The following is a 19,372-nucleotide window of genomic DNA, read 5'->3' as shown; positions in this document are numbered from 1 at the left end:
CTGACACTGACCTCACAATCGCGTACCTACATTGGATGACTCGGCCGCGAACAATACAGAGCACCACTCACTCTCTCGGCATTCAAAGAATAGATAGAGTATCTGCTAGTACTCCTTTAGGCGAGTGAGTCCTGACTTGTCACGTATACGACTCTTTTTGAAGAAACAACGTTAACTCTTTTTTTGGTGACAATACTCTTCGAACGAAAGTGTAATCATCTGCAAAAGGAGCTCACGTGCCTCCTCCTCAAAAGGAGTGATTGGCGAGACAGAACTCGCAAAACAGAGTAAAGAAAGTCGTCGCCCCCCTCCATTTAGTCATCGTCAGACTGTGCTCCCCCCCTTTTTTTTTCTTTAGAGTGCATTGCGGTGCTAGCTGTTTCGTTTGATTCGAACAAAGCTACCGTTTTTTTTCAATCTATTCTTTTCTTCTAACATTCGTTCAACATTCGGTGCCACGCTAAAGCTTTGTGATTTTCGTGTATTTTCGCGAAGAATATTAGTCTTAAGGAAAAATACAAAACACCAAAAAAACGACAACGAACACTTGTACACCAAACTATAGCAGAACTCCACACACGAGGCCCCTTATTTGTCAGGAGCTATTTCATGATCAGGCTATTTACGCACGGGGGTGGGAGGCTACCTCATTCCAGATAACCATGGACATGGTAGTCCAGTTCCCTAACTGTGGCTGGTACTCAATTCTTTCGCTTGTCAGCTGTGCCACCTACCGGTCTTTTGTTGACACGATACCCCACTAAGCTATGAGAATTACATTTACTGTTGTAGCAAGCTTCTAACGTAGCTTTCCAATACGAAGGACACTCTAGCTTTCCTCAGTGTTGAGAAATAGTGACTGCATGCGATCGTGTTCGCCGGTTAACCTGTAAATACTGCTTTAAAACAAACGCACAAGTGTTTGTAACAACCTGTGACGCGTCTGTAACAACCTATAACATGCAACAACCTATGACGCGTCTACGTGGACTCCATTGGCACAGAAATTTCACGTGAACTGCGCACTGGGCTGCACAGCCACCCGTACACGCTCTCTCTATACGCCGGATAGTTGTTAGCACCAGCGTTGCGCAGTTTGTACCGGTACTGAATTTGCCTCTAAACACTGCTAGCACGAACCTGCAAGGAAGACGATTCCGGGGATTGTCAGTAGATATATTCACCTTCGCTAAATATGACAAATCGATTCTGTCAAAAATTCGATGCAGATTCTGAGAAGACTTTCTTAGCTTCGATTAGAATTTTCACTTTCCGACTTCCTTTACATATATGGATGCCATTAGTTAATAGTATAGATTGAGAACTGGCTAACCTCCCTGTCCTTACGTTTATTTCTCGCCCTCCTTCATTATCACTCTTTCTTTTCATCAGGCCACGATGGTGCGGCGAATGTCTACAGTGCAACAAGGTCAAGGGTTAGGACATCGAGGCATCGTTGAGTCGAAGATACAATGTGGAAAGATCTTGATAGAAACCTACACTGCGAGTGAGTCGGAAGGTGCCCGCCGCATACAGCGACTATATATATAAAAAAATGACGGCGTCCGCGACAGCAGCGCATCAAGAGCTTCGTTTTTTATTACCACCATTGGTCGCGAGAATTGGAAGCAAAAAAAAAGCATGAACGAAAAGGCCACGTCGTCGAACCGCTGGACAGACAAGGTCGATCGGATCGCTTTCTCGCTCTGCAAAAGCCACGAACGATGGGCAGGCCTTTACCCACATCACCCCTTCACCTTCACTACTGCATAACCTGGTTATCTTCTTATCTAGCCTTCCCTTCTACACATGTGTGACGTACGCGTTCACCAATACTGATCTAAGGAAATGAGGTATCACTCTCATAGGATCACCAGACCTTGGTGAGGTAACTAGACGTGAGCCATAACGAAGAAATCGTAGAACTAATGTGTGCGTTCATCGCGTTTCTGTTTTTTTAACGTCTTCTGGTTTCGCTTTTAATATTGCATCAGTGGGTGGCGGCTGAGAATTCGTGTGCCTTGGAAAATCATGACGTTTCTCCTTGAGCATGTCTGCGCGGATACCTCCAGCCTCGTGATAATTTAAAACGCAGGGGAACGCCCACAATGCTGCGCGTATGCCACGGCATGACACAAAAGCTTTGTATCCATAGAAACGCTCTGTAAGCGTGCTGGGGCAAGTCGCTGAACGTATTTGCTTTGCTGAAGGTATACAAGTTGCTTTATATTACAGTTTAGTCGTTTCAAAGAAAAGATCGAGATATAGCTTCAAAAATGCCGTCTGTAGACGTGGTTAGGCGCCTTGGATGAGGAAATTCGCACGAGATAAGGTAACCTTATGCTTAACTACCAAATCATCGTTCCTTATACTTTATCAGTTCATCGACTATGTGGATTTTTACGTTTGAATTTCGAATACCTCGCAAGGGTCATGCCGTATAACTCTGACAGAAAGCATGGTGGCCTCTGTAATGCCCACGTTAGAAATGTAATTCTTGAAAGTTACGCCCGCATTTAGTGAGTTGTGCATAGTAACTTCCTTGAACTTAGAACACACGTGCTGTATTCATCTAAATCAGGGACTGCCGAAACATGTTCTGCGTAGGTTCGTTTCGTAGAATTTTTCACGCGAACTCATGAGTGACGTCGAGAAAAATGGGTGTGAGCAGACAACCTACTTGCAAGCATAACGACATACACATTTCACGAAGATGGGGTTCTCATAGCGCAAACTTTATATAAAGCATCTCTAAGCCTCTGTGTACCGAGCCACGTTTACAGATGCTCTCATAGCACAAAATTTATAAGCATTGCCAAGCCTCTGTGCACCAAGCCACGTTTACATGATGCTCTCATAGCGCAAACTTTATATAGAGCATCTCTAAGCCTCTGTGTACCAAGCGACGTTTACAGATGCTTGTTTTTATGAAGTTGGCATTAAGAAGAAACGGTGCACTTGTTTAAAAAGGGGCACACAGTTCGTATCAAAATATTTGCACGACAGTATTTACCCCCCCCCCCCCTCAAAAAAAAGCGTGAAGCTTTTCGTTATAAACTCTCGAACATGAACCACAGCACTGTTGACTTCAGGCTGACTTTCAAGGTATGTAGTAGTAGAACACAGGAATTTACGAGAAATCATTTGCGACCTCTTTTTTGCCTCTTATAACCACAGATTGGTGCCATTATTAATTCGTACCAAATTGTCCGATATAATTGTGTGTTAAGTTAGAAATGTAGCCCTGTATTCTCAGTAATTTCTCTCGTTAGACAGAAATTGCTGAAAGAAGTGACCATTAGATGTCTATGGTAACTTTTGACACGCAAACAGTACATTTATTTCTGTTCATTTGAAGCCAAGTACATTGCCCGCAATTGACGACGTCCAGACTGAAATAGGTACTGACAAAAAAAAAACAATAAAGAACTGGAAGAAACTAGTTGAAGACGAGAAACAGAAAGAACAAAGAAAGGAAACAAGAAAAGATGACACGGTATAGCGTCGGAAGTGGCTGCTCAGAATGCGCGACGCGGCAATATGCCTAATGGGGGAGACCCCGGGGCCAGTAGCCCGAACCTTATCTTCGCGAGAGCCGCTACAGTCGAGTGCACTTTCGAGAAAAAGAAGGGAAGAAAAAGCGCCCTCTCAATACGGCCGAGCCGCCACCTCTGGCATCTTCCCGTGGTTGCCCGTTGCCTCGCGTTTCGTTCGCTAGAAGTAGTTCCATACGGCACAACTACTTTGTTGTTTTTTTTTTCACTGCCAACTTGGCCTTATTTTTCGTTTTGCCATTACTTCAACCATCTCCGGCGCAAAAGGCCATTCTGCTGTTCAGGAAACAGGTTGAGAAGAAACGGCGACAAGGTAAGATGACGTAAAAGACCGTGTGTAATGGCTAGAAAACGAGACGGTGTTCTAGTGTTGCACCTCATTCTTCCTAATTTTCGAAAATATTTATCATTATTAAATGACTGGCGAGGTCCCTCAAGAGTCGGTATTGTACTCACTCTTAATTTTAATAGATGTAATAATATTTCTTTTGCAATTCGTTTATCTTTTTTCTCGTCTGCCGATGAAATCGAGATATTTAAGAAAATTCATTCAGTTAATGACTGTCACTTCCTGTTGTCAGATTTTTGTTCCTTCTGCGAATGGTGTGACAACAATACGCTTTCCCCGAATACCCTTTCCCTGGAAGACGAAGTTCATGAGTATATCTCACAAAACGTTCTTCGTGCCGTGACGTAAGGTTTACGAGTTCAGTGATGTTCGAGTTCTTTTTGATAGCATGCTCAATTTTTTCTGCTCAGAGTAAACCTACTGCTACGCGAGGCCTTAGTTCTATCGATTGTGTTTGCAGAATCTCTCGAGAATGCAGTTCTCCCGCAACCTTCCAGAGAAGAAAAAAATATCAGAAAGATAGAAAGGTAAACTAGACTGTCCAGTTTGCTACCCTACACGGGGGAGAGGGGAATGAGGAAGAAAAATAAAGAGAAGGAGTGTACCAATCAAACACTTCGTTAGAGAGGAGTAGATACACATTGCACATAACACACACACCGCACACACAGTTAAGGTTTCACAAGCGTACACTGCAATACGTCTTCATCAACTTGAGTATGCTTCTGTGATCTAAAATGGCATCGCTAAATCTGGCAGTGGCGCCACTGAGCGAGTCCAGAAAAAAAAATTCATGAGCATATAAAACCATCATTTTGCTGGAAAGGACTCTGGATCTCGTCCTGCCCATCATAATTTGCTGAGAAGCTTAAACACTAATTTACTCTTATGTTTATATGTGACTACTAATTATATGCATAGCTGGTTGATGTGATTAATTTACAAATGTATATATATTGCTTGCGTATAATTTTTGTATGTAGAATTGTGTATTATCTATATGTATATATGTCGCCCAATCGTAACCCCACTCCTTATGTAATACCCCCCTTGAGGGGGCCCTTAAGGAAATAAAAAGTGAAGTGAAGTAACACTGCCAGATTTTTATCCTTGCCGTAACTTCACTGCCACCTAAATCCCACTGACCTCTCATTTGTTTACGAACTTGTTCACGGTATGATATCCTGCCCTTTGCTTCTCAGTTCTGAGTATTTCCGGATTCCGCATAGATTATCCAGAGAGAATTGGTCATTTCATGCGGCTGCTTACAAATTACGAAGTCTATACATTGTTAACTTTCATGATATTGATGATTTTCATGACCCAGTGTCATTTTTTATCTCAGTTTTGCACTTTCTTAAAATAGTTTTTCAGAATGTACAGATTCTTCGCTTTTATGTTTTTTAGGTAGCCTTTCACCTAATTCTGTATATTCCCCTTTATTTGTCAGTGTGAATCCATGATTTTCATACTGCCTTTTATTCTTCTCATTTTGCGCTGATTTCTTTTTGTCTTTGCGTTTTCACTCATTTCATTTGATTTTTTTTCCTTTAGACTATATTGTATTGTTTATCTTTAATGTTTTATTTTTGGGTGCGCCTGCACAAAGACCTCATCGTTGTTTCTGGGCAGGTTAAATAAATTATTGTTGTTGTTATTATTGTTAATTTTATTATTGTTATTATTGTTGTTATCGTTATTGTTATTATTGTTGTTGTCATTATTGTTGTTATTGTTGTTGTCATTGTTGTTGTTATTGTTGCTGTTGTCACTGTTGTTGTTATTGTCGTTGTTATATTATTATTACTGTTGTTGTTGTTGTTGTTGTTGTTGTTGTTGTTGTTGTTGTTGTTGTTGTTGTTGTTGTTGTTGTTGTTGTTGTTGTTGTTGTTGTTAGCGACAAACATTCCCTGTTAGCCCCCGCAAGATTCAACCATCACTAAAACAAACACACATGGTGTCAGCCGTAAAGCTTCCAGTAACACCAACGACCTTTCTTGATACGTTTTCAGGTTATCAGATAACGCTGGTTTATGCCATGACTCTTCCACTATTAATTGGTCAATTGTTAGCGAGATAGTCAGTGGTTACCACCTGCTCAATGAGCTCACAGAGCCTATATGAACCCGTATGAACACATTTATTCTTCATTACAGAGACAAATATCAAGCATATCCCTATCACTTATCACCTGAACGTGTAACTGGGGTGAAGCGCGAAGATCGCTTGCACAAAGATTTTAAGACGTGTGCGTCTAATGAGTGAACAAAGGCGTTCGATGTATTTTTTTATTTCCTCTTTTTGCGATTTTTCTGTAAGTGGTTCCATAAGCGGGATAGCGGTTCAATTATGCATTTTTGGAGAAAACACCTTAGACCAGCCGGTGCTTTGTAAGTAAACCCACGAGCGTTCTAGCGCCGCAGGACAGCGCTTTCGACTACAGTATCGAAAGGATATAAAAGGGAGGAAGGACGGAACAGTAGGGAAAGGAAAGACAGGGATGGTAACCAGTCTAGAATTACCGGTATGCTACCCAACACCGGGGTCAGGGATGAGGAAGTTTTGAAGAGGGAGAGAGGAGAGCACGCGCACACGAAGTTGCACTTCAGAGTGCTCAAAACGCTAATAGTCTATAACCGTCAGTGTAAGTTTGTTGCCTTCATGAAGCTGAGGACTGCTTTCGTTGCACAAGCTGGGCTATACCATTTTCCGCCTATTTCACATCCTTGTAGAACATAAGGTTTCAACGCATTTGTCACTCAAGAGCACAGAACAGCTCCGTTGTGCCGTGTCGTTAGATGAAAAACCTATCAGCGAATGCCTTAAGCATTAGAAGCCTTCCTTATCGTGTGTGCCGAACGGCAAACCCTCCTCCAGTCGTTCTAAAAGCTTATTACAGTATATTTTTTGAACACCGACAATGATATCAGCTGTTTGAATAGTTCCACTTTCGCTATAGCTGGTGGGAAGCTACTGCTGTTTATATATATGTACTTATGTCTGGCGGTATACCTGATGTCTCGAATTATCACCTGACTTCTCTTCTTTGTGCCATATCAGAAACATTTCAGTTTACCCTGAACAACGTATTGCCCTTTAGCGCGAAGTCCTCTTCGGTTCCGATTTGACGTGGGTTTGTCTCTTGTCGCGTAACTGTAATAAACTTCGCTTGTTTGGCGACGAACATATCCGCGATTGTACTGTTCGTGATTGTCGCTTTCTACAGCTAGATATTTTGTGTGTGCGTGTGTGTGTGCGTGTGCGTGTGCGTGTGCGTGTGCGTGTGCGTGTGTGTGTGTGTGTGTGTGTGTGTGTGTGTGACGCAAGGATAGTAACCTCTGCTGAATACTGTATAGGACAAAGTCATGACCATTAATTCCCGTGGCAACATCAGCAATAGTAGCAAACTCAGTGATAATTAGCTGGCAGTAGTTAATGAAATTACACAAAACATTGATACATCGAAAGCAAAGTCCAAATGGTTGACTTGAGCACCCACTGGCCCCAGGTGAACTAAAATTTCAAAATGTAAGACCACACGCGACCAAACACCGTGTTCAGAGAAGTGCCTGTCGGTGTTTAGTCGGCCTTCGCTGAATTAATCGCCAAACAAAACAAAGCGGGACATCGACAAGGACGCAGCATTCTAGGGACCTGGGTTACCATCTCGGTTCATGCTTTTCTCACTAACACACCTGTCTAATGTGGCGGCAAGCATACTATCCCTCAGATTCCTCATGTATTTGGTGGGCTGCAAGCATGATCTGAACTTTGGGTGTTGACGGAAATCAAGGGTGATCTTGACACGGAATCTGACGAGGGCAAGAAAAAAATGTTCTGGCCCTTCGGGGATTGGTGTCCCTTCACTTAAGTCGGAACTGTGCCAGTTCGCCGATTCGCAAGTCTGGAACCTCCCGCACACAGTCGAAGCTATAGGGGTGAATTCCTTCGATTAATCGTCAGACCCAGTCTTCTCCTCGAAGCCCTTCTTCCGCCCTTTTCGATACTCCCCCTCCCCCGGGGAGCGATAAACGCAGGGCCCGCATTCGTGATGCGAAACAGCAGGGGTTATTTTCGGAGCGTGTCCAGTTTTCTGGTACGGCCGGCCCCCGTTTTCAGCTTCTGTTTATGCACCGTTACTAACGCTGAAGTTCCTCGCTAAACCAACAACGCCAAAACATGTGGTGAGCACACGTCTACGGCTCTTGGATGAGGACCGTTCTCTAGAGATCCAGATGGGCTGCTATTAGCCGTACGAGATTAAATGCTCATCGGCGCACACATCGGTGCAGTCGGAACTATATCCGACGCCGTGAAAAAGCCATACTAGCAGGGATCGGTGGAGACACTAATTGCAGCAGCGTATTGGTGGTGGTGGTGGTGGTCAAAGGTGGACACGCGGAGGAGTCAGTGAGCAAGTGCTGCAACTTGCACTTCAATGGCAGCTGTTTCGCAGGGATAAAAGCAGTCTTCAAGGCACCGACGACAGAAGGTGTGAAATATGATGAATAAGCAAAAGCTGAATGGCAATGAGCGGCGCAGTTTGTTAAGTGCATACAGCGGCGTAGCGTACACTACAACAACATTGCGCTTGCGTGTGCAAGGCGTGAGTGATCCGGTAAATGTAATGACGTGATATCGGAGAACACGTCAATGTTCACGTTCGAGGACTTTTCCAGTCCCGCGACATCGTCAACTTTACCACAGAAGGCACCTGACATGTGACTGCCGTCCTGCACTGCCCACCTGCAAAATGCGGCCACTGAACACGCTTTGGAACGTGATGGGAAGAAGTACTACTAGGACGAGAAGAATATCAATAGAACCGGAAACAAACAAGAAGTGGTGTTTTGGTGGGCAAACCACACTCGTTCGGAGCAGCACTTTCTGTAAGTACGCACTTCCTGCTACCTGGATTGTCGCTAAATCAGTCGTTCAAACAAGAAAAAAAAAGCAAAAACGCTGACGTCTTCAGATTAAACATTACTCGGTTAATATTTCAGATTAATTTTTCATTACTCTAGATTTAAGATCAATGAAGTGGTGTTTACGTGCATCTCAAACGTTCCTGTTAAATGACCGTGACGCCAGATCGAGAAGTCAAAGCGTCCTCTCGCTCTTCCCACTTTCAGCGTCAGACTTCCATCAAGAACTCCTGCAGACGCACAGCCAGAGGCAGTCACACAAAACGCGCCCCTCCTTCTTAGACACGGAAACGCACGGTGACGTCACAGGCGGGAGGAAGCTGCTTCCCTTCCCTCGCGCCCACAGCTGGGCTCAGCCGTGGGCGGGCTCACCTGTCCCACGTCCGGCCTGAGACTGTTCTGTCGACTGTGTCCGCGCCTGCTACCCTGGCGCTCGTTGACGCCGTCTGCCTCCTCTTCTTCGTCCCTTTCGTTCCAGGTGGCGGCGAAAGTGGCGATGCTCTTGCGCGGGCTCAGCGGCGCTACGGTGGGCCGCGGCGGCACGTGGTTGAAGAACGAGTGTCTCCGCAGCGGGGGCCGGGCCGCCCCGCCGCCGAGCGGCTTCAGCTCCATCACATCCTCGTCGGCGACGGGCTCAGCGAGCGCACTCGCGAGCCCGGCTCCGCGCACCGCGGGCCTCACGCGCGCCACGAGCACCATGCATCGGCGTAACCACGCGTACACTCCGGCGGCGCGTCGTGCGCGCGAGCCGCCCCGTCGTCTGCTCGGACCGCGTCGCCATTGGACGCCGGCCAAAATGACGTCACGAGCGCCGATGGCGCTCCGAGCGTGCCCCTGAACGCGCGTGAGGTACGGTTCGATTTGAGACTCGCAGAGCCTCCCGAACCTGGGCTCCAGACGACGACGGCGCCACTACTACACGTACTATAATCTATGCCGCGGCCCGGACGAAGTTTTTGTCCTCTTCGCGAACCACGGTTGGGGAGCGCAGTTGTTGCAATCGCAGTGCTGGCTCCGGGGCGGTTCTTGGAAAAGGACGGAAGGACAGTAACGTAAAGTCGTTGAGAACTCCGTGGCTTGTGAACTCCGGCAAAACAAAGTGGTTCTCTTGGAGCACATATATTTTGGCTAGTTAGTACTTATCCATGTTAATATTTTAGAGTGTGAAAAGACAAGATGCCAAAATGGTTCTCTTGGAGCACATATATTTTGGCGAGTTTGTACTTATCCATGTTGGTATTTAAGAAAGCGGAACAGACAAGATGCAAGACACAGATTACACAAACGAGCGCTCGTTTGTGTAATCTGTCTTTTGTATCTTGTCCATTTCACACTCTTAAATACCAATATTTATTGGGTCAGAACCATGCATGGTTGGAACATTGTGAAGCTGAAGGAACCAATGGTCGTTGAAATGAACCAGACGTCAATGTTTACGAAAACAATCTTACTACACTTATGGAAGAAGTACACACTGTCGTTTGTCTCCCACGTCGCAAGCTCACTTCATACAAGACGTTCAGCTGTATGCGGACACGAATGAACGCAATAAATGTCCACAGCGATGAGCCAAAATGTGTGAAGAGTCACCGATACCTCTCACCAGCGCTCTTTTGCGGGCAGTGGCTTTTTGCCTAGCGTTGCACGTGTATTTTTTTATGTATTGAAAAACATGCAGACACAAAGAAAAAGATCAATGCGTGCTGCCACGCACCGACGGCGAGAGGTCGGCGCCTAGAGTTGCCCATCGATTAGCGAAAGCAGGTCACGTGACGCGAGACAACGTCACATAGAAACGGATTGCCTTGGGTGCTCGCGTTCCACGCGCAGTCATCTGCGTCAAGGAAGGGGAACGCGCGTGAAAAGTGCGAGCACGGGACACGTGACCGACGTCAGTAGAAGTGTGCGTAGAACGAAATCGCTGCTGCGCCACATTTAGCGCACACGAGCATGCACCGCAGATTCGTATTGGCGAATGCTTGACCACGTATATCGATTCAGTGTATTACGTTATATTTTATGGAGACCAGGTTGAGGATGGGACAAATACGATTGGTTAAACATACTTACAGAACCTTATGCAAACTGAGCCAGCCTTAGTTTTTTCTTTTTTCGACAATGTGCTGCGTTATTTTCGGACGATAGCTATAGCGCGAGAACAAAACGATGACACAGAGACAAGGAGGACACGAAGGACACGATGTACTTGTTGTCTCTGTGTGGTCGTTTTGTTTTCGCGCTATAATTATCGTCATGCCATACCAACTAGCCCAAGCTGGCACACTTCTAAGTTATATTCGGAGTTTCACACTACGGATTGTAAGTACCATTTGTCACATCGACTGGGATGAAGAATCCCTGTTTGCCGACATACGTCCAACGCATTGACCAAAAATATTCCGGGGAGAGCGAACTTGAGACTGTGTGGGCCAGCTACAGTTGTGAGAAGCATGTGTGGATGTGCGCCTGTGCCCATGCGTATGCACTCAAGGTCAGCAGACGCGTGTGAACCGGCCCCTGCTTCAATGTGTTTGTACGCGTACGCGAGTGATCTTTCATGCTCGAGTTCGGTGACAAATTACGCACGCATTTGCCTCGGGTTTAATCACCTGTCGGCAAGTGCAATGAGACACAATTTAAAAGGAGAAGGAAACTAAGCACAAAAAAATGAAGAACGACGAAGCTAAGCAACGCCTTCGGAACAGCGCACGACATACGAATTTCCATCTGGCCAATGGGATAAAGAGCCTGTAGGTGCAGCTCTTGTACCAGGCCTTAACCATTGATGCGGTCTCGGCGCTTTATCCTCAGAAGGGAAATAGGGAGCGTTGGTTTCGAAGCGCGGCGCTTATAAAGCCGGTGATGAAGCTTGTCAAAGACGCCATAGAGGTGCACGACACGCCAGATCTATAGGTATGCTTACTCCTCAGGATACGCGAGGGCTTCCACGTCCACAGACCCCACTTCGTTCATTTGATTGCTGTTTTTTTTTCAGCGTTCTACCGCTTACGGACTTCTCCACTGTGATAGCGCAAGCTTCGAGTTTCCTTTCGTAATTCCACTAGCATCAGGACCATATGCACACATATTTATATTAACAAGGCTTTCCCAAAGATGGGTTAGCGCAGCCTCAGGTTGCACTGGTGGATTTTTATTTAAGCGAACTTGCACTGCAAAACGTGTGTACACTTCTGAATAAAAAGACTAACGAATCACGATGACAATGGTCTTTCGATTAAGTGATACATACGTACTTCAAAGCTTCGTATGACAAGACATTGTTCTCTGTAGCTCTGACGTCCTACTGGAGTGTCGTGCTGTTGTTTAAATTGTATATTGCATGTGCTGCGCATTTGTTATGCTTTGGTGTTACTAAGGAAAAGCTGCCCCGCCACGGTGGTCTAGTGGCAAAGGTACTCGGCTGCTGACCCACAGGTCGCGGGTTTGGATCCCGGCGACGGCCGCTGCATTTCCGATGGTGGCGGAAATGTTGTAGGCCCGCGTGCTCAAATAATTTGGGTGCACGTTAAAGAACCCCAGGTGGTCGATATTTCCAAAGCCTTCGGCTACGGCGTCTCTCATAATCATATGGTGGCTTGGGGACGTTAAACCCCCCAAATCCATCAATACTAGGGAAAAGCTGCTTTATGTGTAAATTTGGCGCCCTGTATGTTCTATGTTCGACCTTTTCTTTAAGAACTAAGAGTAGCGGGTACCTTGTTCATGCGCCGAAATCTTATCTAGTGTCAATAAAACAAAAGAAAGATTAGTGCGCAGTGAGTAGCGAGTCGAAGTAAGAAAGCTAAACAAAGAAAAAAAATGCGTTTCCCTCTGCATTCTATCAATCACGTGCTGGCCTGTTTATTGTCCGATCCTCATCTTTTCACTTCGAGAAAAACGACAGGCACAATGTGTCTCGTCAAGCTGAAATACTGTATATAAATTAATGCAACGCTGTGTGCCCCTAGAGCGGCACAATGCTTCGCCGGGTGTATTAGTTGCGAGTGCAGCGAAAGCGGCGTACTTATTAATTGTCAACAAACATGAAGAGATTTCTTCCAACTACTGCCAGGGCTAACAACTGTATCCTCTAAATTGTGCTCCTTATTTACTGAATTTTAGGTAGAAAATTTTTTGTAAGCTTTAAATCCAAATTTTGAGGAGGGGTACGACCTCTAATAGAAACCAAACCAAATGAGAAATTAGGCACGCTGTGTCGCGGCTACGACCTTAGGTTCCCGTTCAGGCTCTAGCGCTAAGACATGCCATATTCCTCCAGTACAATCAGCCTCGTCGGGAACGATTCGCAGAGAGAGAGAGAGAAATAAACGTTCATTTCGAAACGTTCTGAGAGATTCCCCGTGTTAACATAATGTGGGAAGGTTCCCTAGTCCTTGAACCCTCTGGCTTCGACTGCTCTCTTCGCCCTGGCGACGAGTTGTCACCGGTCTTCCATGCGAAAGATTTCTAAAAATGATCCCTACATATTTTCGTAAAGTTATCTTTTCTGTGGAGCTTTAAAGCATTGCCACGAAGCCACCCAATAAACTTCGTTATTGTTTTTAAATATAATACGCACCCGCGTTTTTATTTTTTTTATTTTTATGACATTGTAATGGGGTCAACATAAATTAGTGTCGACTTAAGGTTGTGTAAAAACGGTATATTTTTGATAATGCGACAGTGCTCTTTTATCCTGGTGGGGCTGTACCCTTATTCTTATTCCACCCTTTTTTGCCCTCCTCTAGTGCAAGCTAGCTACAAAGCGACTGCAATATTGTTACGGGAAAGAAGGGACTCAGCAATATGGCTAATCTTCTTTTTTGTTTCTTTATTTCACTATACCAGTGTTGTCAAAATTCAAAAATAAAGAAACTATGTGCTTGAAACGAACCGATCAAGCGACTGTTGTGTGAGCGAGTGATTGATTGATTGATCGATTGATCGATCGATTTATTTATTTATTTATTGATCGATTGAGTGAGTGAGTGAGTGAGTGAGCGATCGATCCCATCAACAAAATAAGTTGCCAAGGCCTTCATTCACTCGTAGGCTTCCAACCGCGTGGACTGCGGGCGCATCGGCCCGCAGCGGCGACTAAAAAAACCGGTCGTCAAGGGCCACGCAAAAGCGTGACGCGACCACGTATACGCGCGCCGTGCCCAAAATTAATGGCCTGAATTGGTCTCCCCCCATCACTTTATTAAAATCGCCCAAGGCTCATGGTGAGTGCACACCACGTCCTAACAAGAAGCGACCACACATGCCATGTCGTCCGTAAAGCAGTACAGGTAGTAACTAGAAAGGCCATCTTTAATTTTGCATTTAGTTTTGACGAATGCACACCTTTGTTCTGTGAAGAGCAATAAAATAGCTTTGTAAAAGCATATTGGCATTACTGCATTGAATCGCGCCGCTTCGTGCATTGTTGGTGCTTCTAAGAGAAAGTTCAAAGAACACCAAGAGTACGAAAACCAGGGCCCTGCATCGGTACAGTTTTTATCTTTATTAATACACTGTAGTAGTGTGGTTGGTTCTGTGACTATGAAGTACTCTTCATCACGCAGAAAAATCAAGGAAGGAAAAACCGTCAACTGAGATAGTAGACACATGTGAAGCGCAGGTTCTAAACTTCAACGCACCATCTCTATCATACGATCAGTAGGGTATAGATTGCTAGCTTTACGGTGAGCTGATGATTACCTGTGGTCATGCGACACCGTTTAACTGCAAAGCTATAACATATTTAGCCAGGGGCCATAAATCTAACAGCAGATCAAACTAAGTTTTTCGCTGTGTTTTGTGTGTGAAGAACGATAAGCGATCAGTTTACATTGTCGCAAGCACGAATTCGTTAGATCGAGCTTAGCTTGGTTAACCTCCCTGCATTTCCCCTTCGTTTCTATTTCTCTCTCTCTTTTCTTGTTGGACGTTCAAGGGACCGTTACGTGCGTCTCCTCATCATTCACTCATTGAAATTTAAGCACAATTTGAAGTGTGTAAGAAAAGCAACACGAAGAGCTTAAATATAAATACAACAAACGTAGTAAGCGCTGCGTATTGTCTACCGCAAATGTGAAGCAAAGAATTTTCAGTGTAGGTTGACGCGTTGTTGTAGTTAGGAAGGCTGGTTAAGGGAATGGCTTCACTGAACAAAAACTTGAAGAAATGGAGAAAAAACAAAAACGCGTTAAGCGAAGCTCATACATAAATGAGCAAACGTTCACAGGGCGAAATCATGGGCCAGAATTTCTTAAGGCACACGTGGCCGTGAACGAGACCCAGCCGGCTCATTAGTTGAAGTGGGACGCGGCGGCGCTATACGGAGTGGAAGGGGAGAACATACACTTCAAAAGAAGGAGGTTTCAGTTCGAAACGCCACCAAGAAAGAAAGGAAGAAGAGCGGAAAACTTTCGTCGAAGACTCAACTGAAGCGTGTAGCCACGCGCTCGCGGTGGGCAGCGAACCGTGAGCAAGGTTCTGGTGGACACACAACCCCTTCAAACCACTCGTCCCCCCCCCCCCCCTTCGGGTTTCCCACACGCTCCGTCACCTGACCCTAATCGGTCGGTAGATGCGTCGCACTACGCGTTGCGAAAGGCTCCTGGAATGACGAGCGGGCGAGGGGTTTGAACGATGATCGCTTCGCACACGATGTGGTCATATGGAAACGCCTTTGGCGTAAGTCGCCGCGTATACCTTACGGGTTGTAGGTGAGCTCGATTGTGCCCGTAAGGACAAGACGCTATTCGAGACGCTCTTCGCATCCGCTGTCTCTAAAGAGACGAAGCGACTACACTTCGATGGTAGATGAGTAATGCGTTTTGTTACGTAGATATGTTCAGGATTTCGAAGTGGCTTTGTGAACTCTTTCTTGCACTTTATCTTGATTACGGAACTATGCGAATTTATTTATTTATTTATTTAACATACCTTACAGGCTCTCGTTAGAGCATAAGGTGAGGGGGGCTTACAGAAAAAAAGAAAGAAAAATGAGAACGTATACAGTTCAAATATACAAATAAATGCAACATAACAGCGACACTAATCACAGTAATAGAACAATGAAAATATAGTTACCAAGTATATGCACCTCCATACAAATGTCTATGAAATGATGCTATATATGGATGTAGTGAGAGAGTAGTTTCTCGCGGAACGCGTTGTTGTTAGTGACTGAAACTATCTCGTTTCTCAAATTCTCAAATTTCTCAAATATGTTAATTTACCCGGATGCAGAAGTTAGGAAAAACATTGGAATGCTATTTCTTTTTTGTGTGCATTTAGTTATTTATGCCAGGGCACAAAGAGTAGTACTTCATCTCCAAAACAATCAAAGTTTTATAATCCACCCAGAAGGAGTGGCATGCACCACTTAAGGTACCCAGACTTCCTACCCAGACTTCCGACAAACCACACTATTGAGAAAAATAACCCGTGACAGCGCTTTGAGGAACTCAAATGTTCTCACAAACACAGGCTTTCCTTCATTCGATTATGAGATCGCAGTGCTCCTCAGCATAGTGACGGGGCTCTGCTGGCTGTTGTGGGGTCGTGATTCATCTACGTGTTGACATGGTTTACCCGTTGAAGTGGCCAATGGCTCCTCATACTATTCGAGAGATTACCATGCAGCTAGACCGTGACTCTGTAGCGATTACTGGTATTCTATATAACGCCGTTCATTTGCGCGTTTTCATCAACGGTCAAAGCGATGCTGAACCCTCGCAATCAATTGTATCAGTGGTGATAGTGAGCGTAGAATCGAGCGTGTAGCTATCACCACATATAATTGAAGACACTGCTGCTTCACACATCTTTGCTTTACAAAATGAACGTGTGTGCCTTTTTTTTTTTTTGCTATTACGAACTGGCAGCGGCAATGATCTACACCGTTCCAACCAAGAAGGAGAGTGGCGGAAAAACAAAACAAGGTCAGATAGCTCGCCCAGCTTGGTACACAAAGTGAAGTAAAAGAAAATGTGGTTTTTGGACAAAAAAAAAAATAGAAGCATCTCTGCGTCTTGCACTTGTTTGAAAACGAAACAGTCTGGCCCTCCGCTCGTCGTTAGACATCGTGAGAGTTTGTTCAGGCGCGGATACGCGCGTTTCTGTACTTTGTGTTCTCCTTTCCTAACGTCGTCTCCTCGATGTTTTGTTTTCTACTCAAGAGTACACGTTGCACCAAAACACCACCGCGAAGCGCAAGGTCGAAAACGACGACGATGACGATGGTAATGATAATGATAATAATAATGATGATGATGATAATGATGATGATGATGATGACAATGATGATGATGATTATGTGTGTGTGCATTTTAAGGTCCCAAAACCACCATAAGATCACGAGAGACGCCGTAGTGGAGGGCTCCGGAAATTTTGACCACCTGGAATTCTTTAACGTGCACCCAAATCTAAGGTCGAAAACAGTGTCACTATACGAAACGTATACAAGAAAGAAATAACAGACAAGCAGGGTGCTTTGAAACCAGCTGCAACGCAGGCGACGAGCCCAGCACGGGCCTCGCGGCTGCTTATCAGCAAACGATGCACGACCAACCGCTGCGTAAATGCGCAGCAGGGCGCGCACTACTGCTGATTAATAGCTGCATCCACGATCCATCTTCTTTTTGGCACAAATAGAGGCACGCAGAGGTTATTCACATACGATTATGTACGCCTTTATCTATCGTTCCTCTATTTCACTGAGCCTCATAATAATAATAATAATAATAATAATAATAATAATAATAATAATAATAATAATAATAATAATAATAATAATAATAATAATAATAATAATAATAATAATAATAATAATAATAATAATAATAATAATAATAATAATAATAATAATAATATAATAATAATAATAATAATAATATAAAGTAAAAAGAGAGATGTCCTATATTATAATCTATCTATCTATCTATCTATCTATCTATCTATCTATCTATCTATCTATCTATCTATCTATCTATCTATCTATCTATCTATCTATCTATCTATCTATCTATCTATCTATCTATGTAATTTTCTCGGCGTAAAGATGACAAGTGAGCTGTATGTTGGTCTCCTTGCCTTCATTAGATGTCTCATCACCCTACTGCAGATTCTCATATCACTACCGCCAAATAAAACGAGTAAAATAATTTTATGCAAGTGCATTTAGAAGCTAATTTGAGCAAAGGCGTTTGCCATAGAATGAAGCATATGCATGACTCGTTTTTAATCTCTGAGTCGTACATATTTATAGCCTGTTTTTGCGTCTACATCGCCAACGCGTTTTTTTTTTAATGAAGGAACGGATATGTATACGGTGTGTATACGGCGAGGAATGCAAAACATCCCGCCCGGAGAACAAAATTTCAACTGAAAAAAAAAGTGCTCGCTTTTCTTCGTCAAGAAGAATATTATAGCAGGCCACGTTTCAGTACGTGTTTGAGGTTGCACGGGTAACGGGTGCTAAATAGCTTTATGCAAAAGCGGCGCACCAAATTAGGCGGTGCTTGTTAATACTAAACGCGGCACTTCTTCAGCCACACCCGCAGTTAACTTTTCTCATAATTTGGTTTCAAACTATGTGCGCTCAGATACCCTACTTGACACCTCTTAATGAGCCTGGTGCTTTGCATGTGCACTCGTACTGAGACGTAGGTGTGAGGATTGAGGTCACTGTATACAAATGAATGATAAATTATGCCTACGGTCGCCTTAACAAAACCTCGTCACGAGAGTTGCAATACGCATATGATGAAGATGGCCAAGGTCAAGATCGCACGGGAAAGATCATTTTTATAATGCACGTAATAAAGCATGAGCAACCTAAACCGCATTAAAAATTCGGTAGAATCTTTAAAACATATTACGCGATCATTGCTGGCCGCTATTTTAAACGTGCCACGAATTGTCATAACGTTTCTTACCTATCAAGTTTGCTTGAATTATTGGCTACGAATGCTTTCGACTGATGCAGTTAGCGATTGTCGACGTTTACTGGAATCTGCTTGAACGTGCGGCGACCAACGATGAGTGTTCACTTGTCCATTTTTTGCTTCACATGCTGTGCCCAGCTTTATACCGAGAAGGCAATAGAGCGTTCTCTATACCGAGAACGCAGCTTAGAAAGTGACCTTTGCTGACCCGAGTGAATAACTGCGACATAAGAATGCATACTGTCGTGAGGTAGAGTTGCGCGCTTCATGTTCTCTCACTTCGCACATGTCATTCACTATAGTAATTGCCTTTTCATCCCTTTCTTATTGTGTAGGGTAGCAAACTTAACACACATCTGCTTGACTCCTCCCTCTCAAAAACGAGAACAAAACGAAACAAAAAAAACACTGCCTTTTTTATTATAACAAAGTACCAGATTTACCTAAATGATTCTTGACCAGTATTAGTGCATTTGCCTCCCCCCCCCCGCTATTTTTTTTAACGTGACAGCCATATTTCGGCGATTGTAGACTACTATATCGACAATCATGTGACTTGACTGTGTGCATTGGTTATTATTCAGTTCGTTAACATCACCGCATGTG

General features: G+C 44.3%; 1 protein-coding gene across 3 annotated transcripts in view; it reads right to left on the bottom strand.

Annotated features, from left to right (window-relative positions):
- sei (potassium voltage-gated channel seizure) overlaps positions 1-19,372 on the bottom strand; it is a 298,945-nt gene that overhangs the window by 71,399 nt on the left and 208,174 nt on the right. The window contains exon 1 of one of the 3 annotated variants that reach the window (XM_075895181.1): positions 9,201-9,530. The exons of the other annotated variants lie outside the window; for them this stretch is intronic. Coding sequence (XP_075751296.1) covers positions 9,201-9,527 — 327 coding nt within the window. The 5' untranslated portion in view covers positions 9,528-9,530. Of the gene's footprint in view, positions 1-9,200; positions 9,531-19,372 lie in introns of those variants that run through there. 3 annotated transcript variants of the gene reach the window in all.

This window comes from Rhipicephalus microplus, chromosome 1 (assembly GCF_043290135.1).
Source record: "Rhipicephalus microplus isolate Deutch F79 chromosome 1, USDA_Rmic, whole genome shotgun sequence".
NCBI lineage: Eukaryota > Metazoa > Arthropoda > Arachnida > Ixodida > Ixodidae > Rhipicephalus > Rhipicephalus microplus.
The sequence above is the reverse complement of the archived record's forward strand: the minus strand, read 5'-3'. Positions and strand labels throughout refer to the sequence as shown.